General features: G+C 41.2%; 1 protein-coding gene and 1 pseudogene across 1 annotated transcript in view; one reads left to right on the top strand and one right to left on the bottom strand.

Moving 5' to 3' along the window:
* The first annotated feature begins 3,479 nt into the window (after window positions 1-3,479).
* The window catches only part of KCNV2 (potassium voltage-gated channel modifier subfamily V member 2), a 10,665-nt gene continuing 1,689 nt past the window's right edge, over window positions 3,480-12,455 (top strand). The window contains exon 1 of the mRNA XM_011376671.2: window positions 3,480-4,856. Coding sequence (XP_011374973.1) covers window positions 3,480-4,856 — 1,377 coding nt within the window. The remainder of the gene's footprint in view (window positions 4,857-12,455) is intronic.
* On the bottom strand, window positions 9,811-9,929 carry LOC111730117 (annotated as a pseudogene).

The raw sequence follows: 12,455 nt of genomic DNA, 5'->3' as shown, positions 1-12,455 counted from the left end.
AGTACATCCATAATATGGAATATTTTCTAGCCATTTAAAGTTATGCTTACAAAGTGTTTTATAAGATATCAAAAGTGCCTATGTTAAAATGTTGAATGAAAAAGGCAGGATACATAATTTTATATCCAAGATGACCACAACCATGTTAAATGTGTGTGTGTAATTAAATGGAAGAAGACAGGTTAAAATATTGTCTTTGGATGTGAGATTATAGGTGGTTTTTATGTATATGCTTTTTTTAGCATGATAGTTAGCAAAACCCAGCTCCACTAGCTGTGTAACCTTGGGCAACTCAACTTCTATGCCTCAGCTTCCTCACCTGTAAAATAGAAATAATTATAGCATCTGTGTGATAGATTGTTGTGAACATTATCATAGTACAGTATCAGGGCAAGCTACAATTATTATTGTATCGATATTAGTATTCTGCTATTTAAAATTTTTTCTATAATGCACATACGTAACTTAAATATTGGGAAAAATTTTTAAATAAATGCCTTGTATCGTTAGTGGTATGTGTTTCGCCAATGAGAACACTGGGAAGGGGCATCTAATCCATCTTGGGGAAACAGTGAAAGATGTCAGAGAAGGATCATTGAAAGAGAAGGATGCTATCTGATCTGACTTCTGAAGAGCAAGGACTTTAGGAGAATAAGGGCAGAAGGGAATTCAAGACAAAGGAAACATCAAGCGAAAACTTAGAACCTTAGTAATTTCAAGGCAGAAGGGGCTTGGAGATCATCTAGTCCTACTTTTCACCCATTCAGGTTTCCCTCTGCAGCACTCCCTATAGATCCTTAAATGCATTCAGGGAGAAGGAGCTCACCGCTTTATGAACAAATACGTCCCATGGCTGGATGGTCCTCTTTGTTGGAAAGTGTTTCCATATATGGATACTCGTCTACCACTGCACTTGCATACATACCCATTAGAGCAAAGTCTAAGCAACCTGCCCACACCAACAGATGCATTTGGGGTATAAGTCACCTAAGTGCGGTCATCAAGTCAATATTCCTCACTCCACTGCATGGTTTTGGTTCTTATGCTTTGAGATGCTTTAAAAACAATAGAGTAATGTTTGTTAAGTGCAAAAGCCACAAGAATGTTGAAAGTTTAGGTAAGAAGTATTATATAATTGCAATGGAAAGAGAAAATTTTAAATATGAAAATACTTTTCCTCTTTATAACTGTGTAAGTGATTCAGAAGAAAAAAATGAATATATACAACAGGTGAAAGTGTGACAGTATTTGGGATAATATAAAGAGATGAAACTGGAAAATAGTTAAGTATGCAGCTAGAGAAATAACATCAATATTGTATGCCAACAGGAGAACACCAGAACTTCATCGAGGAACTTAATGGCTAGGGCTGGTGAGAGACTTTACCGTAAGCATGTAGGTCTAAGTTCTACTGGAAGCTAAACAATATCGGTGATTGTTATACTAGCAGTTACAGAACCAGTAGCAACTGTTACCTGTCCCAACACCTTTGAAGTATAGTTAGAACTCAACTACATGATAAAGATAGCACTGCAAATCAGTGAAGAAAAGACAGATTATTCTATTAATGTGTTGGGACATCTGTATTTAAAAAACCAAACCAAACCAAACCAAAAAACAGAAAATAAAGTTGGACCCTTATTTCACTCTTTATATCAAAAATAATTCCTGAGGGATCAAAACCTTAAATGTGAAAAATGAAACTATAAGAAAATTGTTTAAGAATTACAGGAGTGAAGACTCTTCTAAAAAACATGATACCCAGAAGTCATAAAATAAATATTTTACATGGGAAAAAATTCTCACCAAAGGATAAACTCAGAAAAAAAATATATGTGTAGTTTATATCATAGGCAATAGGTCTGTTTTCATGATATATAGTTTTCCTATGAATCAATAAGAAAATACCAACAACCCAATAGAAAAGAGATAGCTCTTAACCTACATGAAAAGATGCTCAATTGCATTCATAATAAAATGTAAATTAAGATTTACATACCATTTTCACCTATAAAATGGGGAGAGCTCAAGAAGTGTGATAATAGACTCATAAACTGATGGTGAGCTGTAAACTGGTAAACTTTTATGAGGGAAATTTGGCATCATCAATCAAAATTACAAACATGAGGTCTTGGACTGGCAATTCCACCTCTAACAATTTATTCTTCATAGATCCTAACATATATAAAGTCCTGTATGTATAAGATTATTTACTGCACCATTGTTTATAAGAGCAAAGATAGAAAACAACCTGAATGTCTGTCGCTACCAGCCTACAAAGCAGCTGTTTTCAAAATGAGCAAGTATTAATGTTCAGATATGAAAACACCTCTAAGATATATGGTCGATTGGAAAAAGCAAAATATATAGTATAATTATGTTAATAATCGAGAGCTATTCGGATGAAAGATGGAAATAGCTTTTCCCTTGTATATGTTTAGAATATTTCTGGAAGGATAACCAAAAAGTTCTAATGATGATTGCCTCCTTAGAGACACACTTGATAGATGAAAGTCCAGATTGAGAAAGAGAGAGAAACTTTCTACTGTAATGCACCTTTGTGGCTTTTGGATTTTTTCTCATAAACATATATAAGCTAATCAAAATAAATTTATTTTAAAAACAAATTCCCTGCACAAAGAAAATCCCTTGCTCTTCTCTATTTTTTATTCACTCTTTTGTTGTTCTTGCATATTTATATCACCTACAAAACCATGAACAACTTGAGGGCTGAAATTGTGTCTCTATTGAGTTTCCATTTCCAGCATCTAGTACAGTGCCATACATATGAAAGGAGACTTTTTAAAACAATGATGTCTTGAAGAGTAATGATGACCTTTTCCTTGGAAAGAAGTCTGGCAACCTTTATATATGGCCTAATATAGCAGCTGAGCAGGGTCCCAAGGCCCTAACAACACCTACCCAGCAGTCTTGGGATGTGTCCTTTCTGTAAGAGAAGAGAGGGTGAGAAAGAGACAGAAACAGAGAGAGATAAAGAGAGATGAAAACTGAAACTGAGCAATATTCTATAGCTAATTCAGTTGATTACATCTCAGCACAGGTACACGGAGCACTTCGTAAGGGCAAGGCCTAGAGTGGCCCACATTTTTATTAGCAATAATCTCTGCCACCTTCTGATTATCTACAGATTTAAGACCACATAATCATCCCCTACGTCACAGAGTTAGAGGGAGAGGGGGAGGGAAAAGGCTAAGAGGTTCTAAATCCCTCCTAACACTTGCTTCTTCCCAAGATTAGAACATTCAACAGCCGCCTGCATACGTGCTCAGACCCCTGTGGCAGTCTTGCCTGAGGAGGGCCTGCTGTCAGGGTAATTAATGCCTGGGACCCTGACGTCTGTGGCCCAGGCCAGTCGAAGACAGTGCTGGGCACATGCTCCCTCCTCCTAGTGGCAGTGAGCAGGCTGGGGATCCTACGACAGCCAGGAAGGAAAAGCAAGGGGTCTAGTTCCTGCGGCCATGCTCAAACAGAGCGAGAGGAGGCGGTCTTGGAGTTACAAGCCCTGGAATATCACTGAGTGTGACAACAACACACTCCATGCAGGGAACAGCCAACACCGCAGGAGCATCTGTTCCTTGGGAGCCCGTTCTGGCTCCCAGGCCAGCATCCCACCGTGGACCGGGGTCAGCTTTAACTACTACATCGAGGAGGACGAGGATGGAGAAGAGCAGGAGTGGAAGGATGACCTGGCCAAGGATGACCTGGCCGAGGAGGCCAACACTGCCCAGTCGGATGGCCACACCACCTTTCCAGCTGTGTCATCGACACTGAACGTGAACGTGGGTGGCCAGAGCTACCGCCTGGACTACACCGAGCTGGCCTGCTACCCCAAGACGCGCCTGGGCCGCCTGGCCACCTCCACCAGCCGCAGCCGCCAGCTGGGCCTGTGCGATGACTATGAGGCACAGACGGACGAATACTTCTTTGATCGCGACCCAGCCGTCTTCCAGCTCGTCTACAACTTCTACCTGTCCGGAGTGCTGCTGGTGCTGGACGAGCTGTGCCCGCGCAGCTTCTTAGAGGAGCTGGGCTACTGGGGCGTGCGGCTCAAGTACACACCACGCTGCTGCCGCATCTGCTTCGAGGAGCGTCGGGACGAGCTGAGCGACCAGCTCAAGATTCAGCGTGAGCTGCGCGCCCAGGCGCAGGCCGAGGAGGCGGAGGAGCTCTTCCGAGACATGCGCTTCTATGGGCCGCAGCGGCGCCGCCTCTGGAACCTCATGGAGAAGCCCTTCTCTTCGGTGGCCGCCAAGGTCATCGGGGTAGCCTCCAGCCTCTTTGTGCTCATCTCCATCGTGGCGCTTGCACTCAACACGGTGGAGGAGATGCAGCAGCAGTCGGAGCAGGGCGGCACGCGGCCCATCCTGGAGCATGTGGAGATGTTGTGCATCGCCTTCTTCACACTTGAATACCTGCTGCGCCTAGCCTCCACGCCTGACCTGCGGCGCTTTGCACGCAGCGCCCTCAACCTAGTGGATCTGGTGGCCATCCTGCCGCTCTACCTGCAACTGCTGCTTGAATGCTTCACGGACGAGGACCAGCGGCGCAGCAAGGGCTCGTCCAGGGAGCACGACCTCGAAACTGTGGGCAAGGTGGGCCAGGTACTGCGCATTATGCGCCTCATGCGCATCTTCCGCATCCTCAAGCTGGCACGCCACTCTACTGGCCTGCGAGCCTTCGGCTTCACCCTGCGCCAGTGCTACCAGCAGGTGGGCTGCCTGATGCTCTTCATCACCATGGGCATCCTCACCTTCTCCGCCGCCGTCCACTCTGTGGAGCATGACATGCCCGGCACCAACTTCACCAGCATCCCCCACGCCTGGTGGTGGGCCGCGGTGAGTACCATGGCCTTGGGCTTTCTCACCCTCTTTCTCAGCCCAGCGGGAGCTGGTCCTCCCTTTCCTTGGGTATCAGCCACCTGTCTTCATCCCCTGCTCGTTCCCCTGCCTTGTGCAAGGACCACCCCATCACTGCCCCCGGTTAAGAAAAACAGAAGTGGTATTAGAGGTTTGGAAAGACATAGACAATGTAGTCCAGTAAGTAATCCAATTTGTATTGGTCCTGGGAGTCTCAAAATCTAGATTTTTAAAAACGCCTGACAGGCAGATTTTAAGGGGGGTTCATTGTTGATGTATGTGGGAAGCTTCCTCATCATCGTCCCTGTTATTTGCCACTCATTGAACACTTATTGTCCTAAGTAGTTTGTAACATAAATTTATCTTACCCTTATGAGGTGGTTATGATCAGTATTTCTGTTTAAAACAGAACAAGTTGGAAATGGCTTCAATTTTTAAAGGAAACTAGATTTAGTCAGGAGAAGAAATGAGACTTGACTGAACACTATTAACCCTGAAATCCCACTGGTTTTAGGTAAATCTGAGTATGTAAAGAGGTCTCTAAAACTGAAACTTGTTCCAATGTCACTAAAATTCTTTCAGGACCAAATAGTACTGTCCCATTTAATAGCTAGAGGAACTGAGATTCAGAGTTTGGGTGTAGTCACAGCTAAAGGCGGCAGAGTGAGGATTGAAACCTGTTTGTCAACTGCAAAATTCATGCCCTTTCCGCATCCCAGCACTGCCTCTTTCACGCTTTTAGTTCTTCTACAGGCCTTGCACAATTAATATATTACTTATATTTGCCTTTATAATAACATGGCATTTACTCGCTGGGGTGCTAGACTAAATCCTTGGAAAATCCCCAAATTCCTGGAAATGCTGACTGGGTCTTTTCAGGTTAATGAATAAGTTGACATATGGGCATAGAAAAGAACTCGGTGTACAGTTTCCTTATTTTCTTAAGTAGATTATTTGTAATGCCTTTAAAGACATTAAACAAATATAAGCAGTTTTTCCCATGTTAGAAAGTCGTTATTTTCAACATTAACATTAGGTATTTTAGAACCCAGTCTGGTGTAAACTTCTGAGATGAGCCAACCCAGGGCTCCTAACAGTGTCATGTAGTGAAATGGAAGATTTAGATTCTAGTTCCAGATCTGCTAAATAATGAGCTGTGAAACCTCACTCCCTCACTCTCCACCCTCAGTTTCCTCATCTCTAAAAGGGGAGGATGGAGAGCTGGACATTTCACTGAGTCTTCCTTCCCTGGAAAGCAAGTGCTAATATGTACAACAGGATTTGTGAGTGTTCTTCAGTGACAGGATGACATTAGGCTCTTCCAAATGAGCTAGCCAAATGCCTCTCTTCTGATCTTATTCTAAATGACAAAAGGTTATTCCCATAGTAGGTAAACCGTGTGTGTAGATGAAGCAGATAGAGGATGATTTGTCCCCAGCAAATGACATTTACTTTTGGAGTTGAGTAAAGCAGGAAGGGAAAAGAGCAAAGCCAAATGTTGATGATAGAATTCTAACTTTTAGAGAGTCAAGTTTCTATTCATCCAAATATCTTAGAAGGCTAGCATAGATAGGCTGGGCGTAGTGGTCTCTTTGATACTATATTTATCACCCACAAAATCTTTTTTAAAACTTTTTGTGTATTAATATAAATGTATATTTTTTTAGTTTTGTTGCTAATATTGGATTTTTCTTTTAAAAAAATTTCCTAATGTGAATGCCCATTAATCCCATTTAATTTTCTTGATCTGTTTAACATTCAAGGATGTTTAAAACTTTCAAATTATCTCATTTTTACAGTGCACAAGATTACTTTACTCAAGAACAGTGTTTTCTATAAATTTTACAATAAAAATTGAATCAACATTCAGGTTTTATCTACAGTAATTATTATTATTATTTTATTATTATTTTTTTTTACCAATTATTGCTTTTTTACCAATATGAGTTTTCTTTTGTGGCCATTATCTCTATCAGGCGCCATTTTCACAATCCAAAATTTGCACATGTCAACCTTACCATTTCCAAATCTTAACTTTTACCTATGCCCTTTGTCCATTTTATTATCTGAGAATTATTTATACTAGTAAAAATTATTAACTCCTTGTGGAGTTAAGATTCCAAAGGAGAAAGATAACAATTTCAGATATTGGTGTGTGTAGTATAGGATAATAGAGAGTGACTTGGATGGCAGAATCTACCTTTGATGGGATGGTCAGAGAAGCCCTCTTGGAGATCACATTTAGGTAAATTTTGAGCAATTAGAAGAAACTCATCTAAATAGACATGACTAAACAGACATGAGAATCTGAGAGGTTGAATACTAGAAGTAACTCTGATCAAATAGTCTCCAAGCATTTTATTGGTCACACATCTCATAATTAAAAATTTTTGAGCACATCTATGATAAATATATAGTTATTCATAAATTCTAAGTTATTCATTGCCACAACTACGATGGTTCATAAAGCACCCCAAAACTCAATGGCTTAAAATGCCAAGCAATTCTTTAGCTCGTGAGTTTGCCAACAATTTAGACTGGCAATTCAACTAGAAGGTTCTTCTCATTTGGACTAGAATCAGTCACTCACATACCTATGGTCAGTTGGCTGACAGCTGAAATCGAGGAGGAAACTAGGTCACATGCCTTTCATCCTCCAACAGACATGTATCCATGGCTAAGGCAAAGGGCAAGAGAGAGGGAGTGCAACCCCAGTCACGCAAGCAAGTGTATAAGCTTCTGTTCCACGTCATTTGCATAACCCATTGGCAAAAGCAAGTTACAAAGCCAGACTGAGAGTTAAAGGGCAGGGCAGGTTAGCCTACCTGCTATAAGAAAGCATTGTAAAGTTCTATGGTAAAGAGCTCAGAAATAGGAAGATATAAAGAATTAGGTGCAGTAATTCAGTCATTCTATTTCAGTAAGATATTCCTGCTCAAATATATTATACACATCAGAAAACATATACTCACACATTGAAATTTAAAAGATGGGATACAGAATAATAGGATTGAAATTTTCTTCTCCCAGTCCAGTGCAGCATCCCTTGTGATGCAGTCACCCACGTTGGAGACAGATTCTCTAATCCACTCTTGTGTGTGTGTTTAGTGCTTTCAGTCAACCCCAACTTACTAAATCCGACTTACTATTACTGGTCTTCCCTCTGTCTATGCTAAGGACCCGCAACCTTCCTCTGTTCTACTCAGTATTTTCAGAGGAATATAGTAATTTTCATTACTGTGAATTCTTCTACAGCTGCAAAACAAATCCCTCATGGACACTCATGTCTGCAAATGCTCATGTGTTAGGATGTAAGATAGACCGGTCCTACTCATCTATCATATGGAAGTTACTTGTAAACCCCAATGTAATAGGAAACATATGTAAAATGCTAGCCTGTAGTAAATTTGCAATAAATGGAAGCTACCGTATCTGACTAGCGAATAGTCTTTATCACATGGAGGCAACAACCTTTGCTGCCAGATTCATTTGGAAGAAAATAAAACAGAAGTGACTCCTTCTCAACTGAGGAAAGAGAGAGACTGTGAGACATACAAAAGGGTCAACTGTTTCATCTTGGGAAAGCTTCTGAGTGTCCAGATAAATAGGCCCACGCTTGGAGCAGCTCCAGCCACGTTGGAACTCTCAGGGTTGCCTGGGTGTGGGAAATGCTGGGCACGGCTCAACAAGAACAATTAGCTCTATGATGAAGCTGTAACCATTGGCTTCCAGTGTGGCTATATTTTTATGTAGAAAAGGGCAAACTGGACGGTTCCACAAACAATTTCCTCCTGAGCTTACCAGAGCGAGTTAAAGCTGTAGAAACCAAACAGGAAACTATGTCATGAACTCATTCCTTCAAAAAAATAACAAATCTCTTCAAAAAGAAAAAATGTATCTCTCGCTGAGACATTAGATAATTGTGCCCCAGAGACCTGGCTCCTATCTTTGTTTTCCTAAAGTATGACATAATTTTCTTGCAAATGAGTGGTACAATATCACTGAGATTTTACATTATTTGCTTTTTATTGATTGCTTGCTTGCTTTGAGGAGACCCATTTGGAAGGTGACTCTGTCAAGTTACAGTCAGGAAAACAGAAAACAGTGTGTTTTAAACAGAGGAAATTTGATACAGGGAAGGATAGAAGCAAAAAGGGGAAACTGAGATAACCCAAAGATTGGTAACTGTAGGAAATAGCTGTTGGTTCTAGAATTGGGGGAACAAGTAGGAAAAGGCAGAATTACCAGAATGAAGGAGTACAGAGGAGGAGCCTCTGTGTAGCTGTCACAAGGACCTTTAAGATGTCACCATGAGTGCCAGGTGTGCTGAATATGCCTGAGCCATAGATGTCTGCTGTTATTGGAGGATGACAGAAACAGAAACAGGAATAGAGACTCTTATCTCCTCATTGCACCTTCCAGTCTCCCAACAGTGTCTCTCATTGGCAGAACATAACCAGAAGACAGTAGGCAAGGGAATCTGGGAAATGTAGTTTGCAGACTCCCAGTTGCAGAATTATAGAATAGAGTACAGAAGGGTGTCAGAAGCCATTAAAGTTCTAGCTCCTTCGGCAATTGCACAGGAGCTATACAAATGGGGCAAAGGCTATTAGACACTTCTATGACTTTTGATCTTGTGGACTCCTGATTTGGGAGTGGTGCCCTTTTACCTCTTTAAACTCTGCTCCTCCTATTTGACCAATATGATCAAAGTGGGTCATGATAGGCTTATGGGGCAAGGAGAAGCTGAGGATGTAAAGGGCATCATTATTCTTGTGTACCTTTCTATGAGTAGATTAATAGGTCCCAAACTTGCTTTAGCTTTTGCACACTTCCTCCTTACAGCACAATTATTTTTAGGCGAGGCAACCCTTGGTTGACCTCACAGAAAGGACCTTGTCAGCTTATAATCCTTTTTTTTTTTTTTTTTTTACACCTACAGCACCTGGTCTTCCTGGGTGGTCTCCCATCCAAGTACTAACCAAATCCAACCCTGCTTAGCTTTCGATATCAGATGGAATCGGGCCTGTTCAGAGTGGCATGGCCGTAGACCTTATTACGCAATTTACATACATGTCAGAACTATAATAGTCAGATGAGGCTGGTTGTTCTCTTCAAGGTAGTCACCCATGACCTGATTCTATCAGTGCTTCCGCTGATCAAACATTCTTCGAATTCCACTGAGGAATTATCTTCAGAGCCTGTGACATGTCCATTTGCTTCTTTGTAATGGTGCTCAATCTACCTTTTGGAGGGTGGATTTAATGTTTTAAAATAGTCAAGACCCTTGAGTTTAAGACTGGCATCTAAAGTTAATCCTTGGGGTAGTTAATCTAAATTGAGGCATTAGATAATTGCGCCCTAATTATGGCCCAACAAGACCACTTATTTCAAGGTCGTGCCACTGAATCCTCTGTGCAGATTATAATCCAAAGAGGAATTCCTAAAATATCTGCAGCAACAGCAACATGGGTAGGCTAAGTATAGCCTTTAACACTAAATCTTTTGAAGGGCTGAGGTATGTAATTGAGGTATGTAATAATTTTCTCAAGAAAACGTTAGTCTTTAGCACCTTAAATGCTTTGGGAAAACTAGAAGGGGTGTTAATTATTTTGAAAAATCAGTTTTATTCCCTGGGATCATAAATCCTAGATGCATGGATTACTGGCTACCAAGGCTTAATCTATGTCTAGTATATTATGAAGGAAACAAACATTCCTTTTTGAGGGAGAAATTCAAGTATAGTCATTCTAATGTTTTGGAGAAAAATTGGATGCTTGTCCTCCTTGTAATGTTTGGCAGGCCAGGATTTGCTGATTAGTGGGTGAGCTGCTGGGGGAAGGTCACATTCTGGTTTGGGGACGAAAAGGCCAGGGAAAATATGTAAGTTTTCAACAGGATGGTAAGTTTCCAGTTTATAGAATAGCTGAGCCAGGCAGTTTTTTCAGGATGTTAAGATGGATTGTAGAAATTTTGGTCATCTTTCCAAACCCAACTCCTGCCAATGTGAGAACTTATTCTGAGTTCACATGGATCAATCTGGTATCTTCAATTTTTAATGCTCATTTTGGGAGAAATGGTTTGGATTGTGGAACATGGAGAAAAAGTGCCCTAAAGCCAAGGAATCCTGAGTTTTTCTTGGAACCAACGAGAGAGCAGATCACTAGTTGAGTCAAATTAGCCACAAAACAGACAATGCATAAATTAACTATGCGTTTTGAACAAATTCTTCAGCACTAGTCATAAAGAGCCTTCTAGCAGAAGATATCTTTTCTCTAAAAATAGAGATTCGAAATATACAAAAATATTTAGACCATATTATTCACATCAAATATTTAATCTTCCTTAAGCCAGTTCTCTTTGCTCTTGACTTTTCACTCAAAGTTCAGCCAAAAAATAAAAAAAATGAAGTTGGGTTTGGGAGCGAAGCAAAACCAGAATGGAGATTGATCAGAGATTTTACAAAGGTACTTAGTCTCAATTATTTTCCTTTCTCTGTATCCTGGCCCTTCCCACACCAATCCTGTACGCTTGAGGGCCTGGTTTACCACAAAGTCTCTGCTTTGGCCTTTCATGGATACTTCCTATTCTAAACTACCTTTCCTGTCACTCATCCCTATATCCAAACTCCCTTTAGTCCTCGTCCAGGGAATGTAGGCTAACTAAACATTCATACAGAGGTGTGAGTGATGCTGATAGTGACATATGAAAGCTATTGTTCAGTTCACACACCTGGGCAGATCTCTAACTTAGATTCTTTCACTTTTGGTGTAGCCAGTGACAAGAAACATGCACACTCACACAAATATGAGTACACTTTGAGAATAACCCACAATCTCACTTTATCACTGCCTCTCATCATCCTTTGGTCCAGAAGGTAGGAAAAAGAGATTCTTTCCTGGGGCCAGTATGCCACTCACCCAATCTCCCTCACAAAGCATTCAGCAAGGGCCAGAGAGGAGCCTCTTTTCACAGCCTGTTGGGCTCCTAAGCATAAAAACTAACATTATCTCTCACACACCTTGTGCCAGGCACTGCTTCAATTCCCAGAGCAACCCCATGAGGTAGATACTACTAGTCTCCCTGCATTTCAAAAGTAGAAACAGAGGCAGAAAGAGTTTATGTGACTTGCCCTAGTCACAGAGCTGAGAAGTGGATTCAGACCCACACAGCCTAACATAATACCTATTTCCTTAGCCTAGTCTATACCATCCTGCCTCTTAGATGCTTGCTTGTATTATTCTTCCAGGGGAAGTAGCAGCCCGTCCTTCAGCAGGTCTCTCACCAGTGACAGAGCAGAGCGGGTACTTCATCTGCTCCGAAGGAGAGGTGCAAGCTTTCTCTTTTTGCGGGCTAGATGGAGCTGCAGTTCTTATCAACTCCACCAGATTTGCCTAGCTGGCCCACTTCTCCATTTTATCTTAACGAATCAATCACACTTGTTCTAAGTTCAAACTAACCCTTACATCATCAAAACAAAAATATTTACATCTCTAACTTAAAGGCATCTTGATACAGGTCTATAGGATGACTATGTACATTTTACTACCACCTGGCCGAAAATCGTGGCAACAACAC

The sequence above is a fragment of the Pteropus vampyrus genome, unplaced genomic scaffold (assembly GCF_000151845.1).
Source record: "Pteropus vampyrus isolate Shadow unplaced genomic scaffold, Pvam_2.0 Scaffold301, whole genome shotgun sequence".
Classification (NCBI taxonomy): Eukaryota; Metazoa; Chordata; class Mammalia; order Chiroptera; family Pteropodidae; genus Pteropus; species Pteropus vampyrus.
The sequence above is the reverse complement of the archived record's forward strand: the minus strand, read 5'-3'. Positions and strand labels throughout refer to the sequence as shown.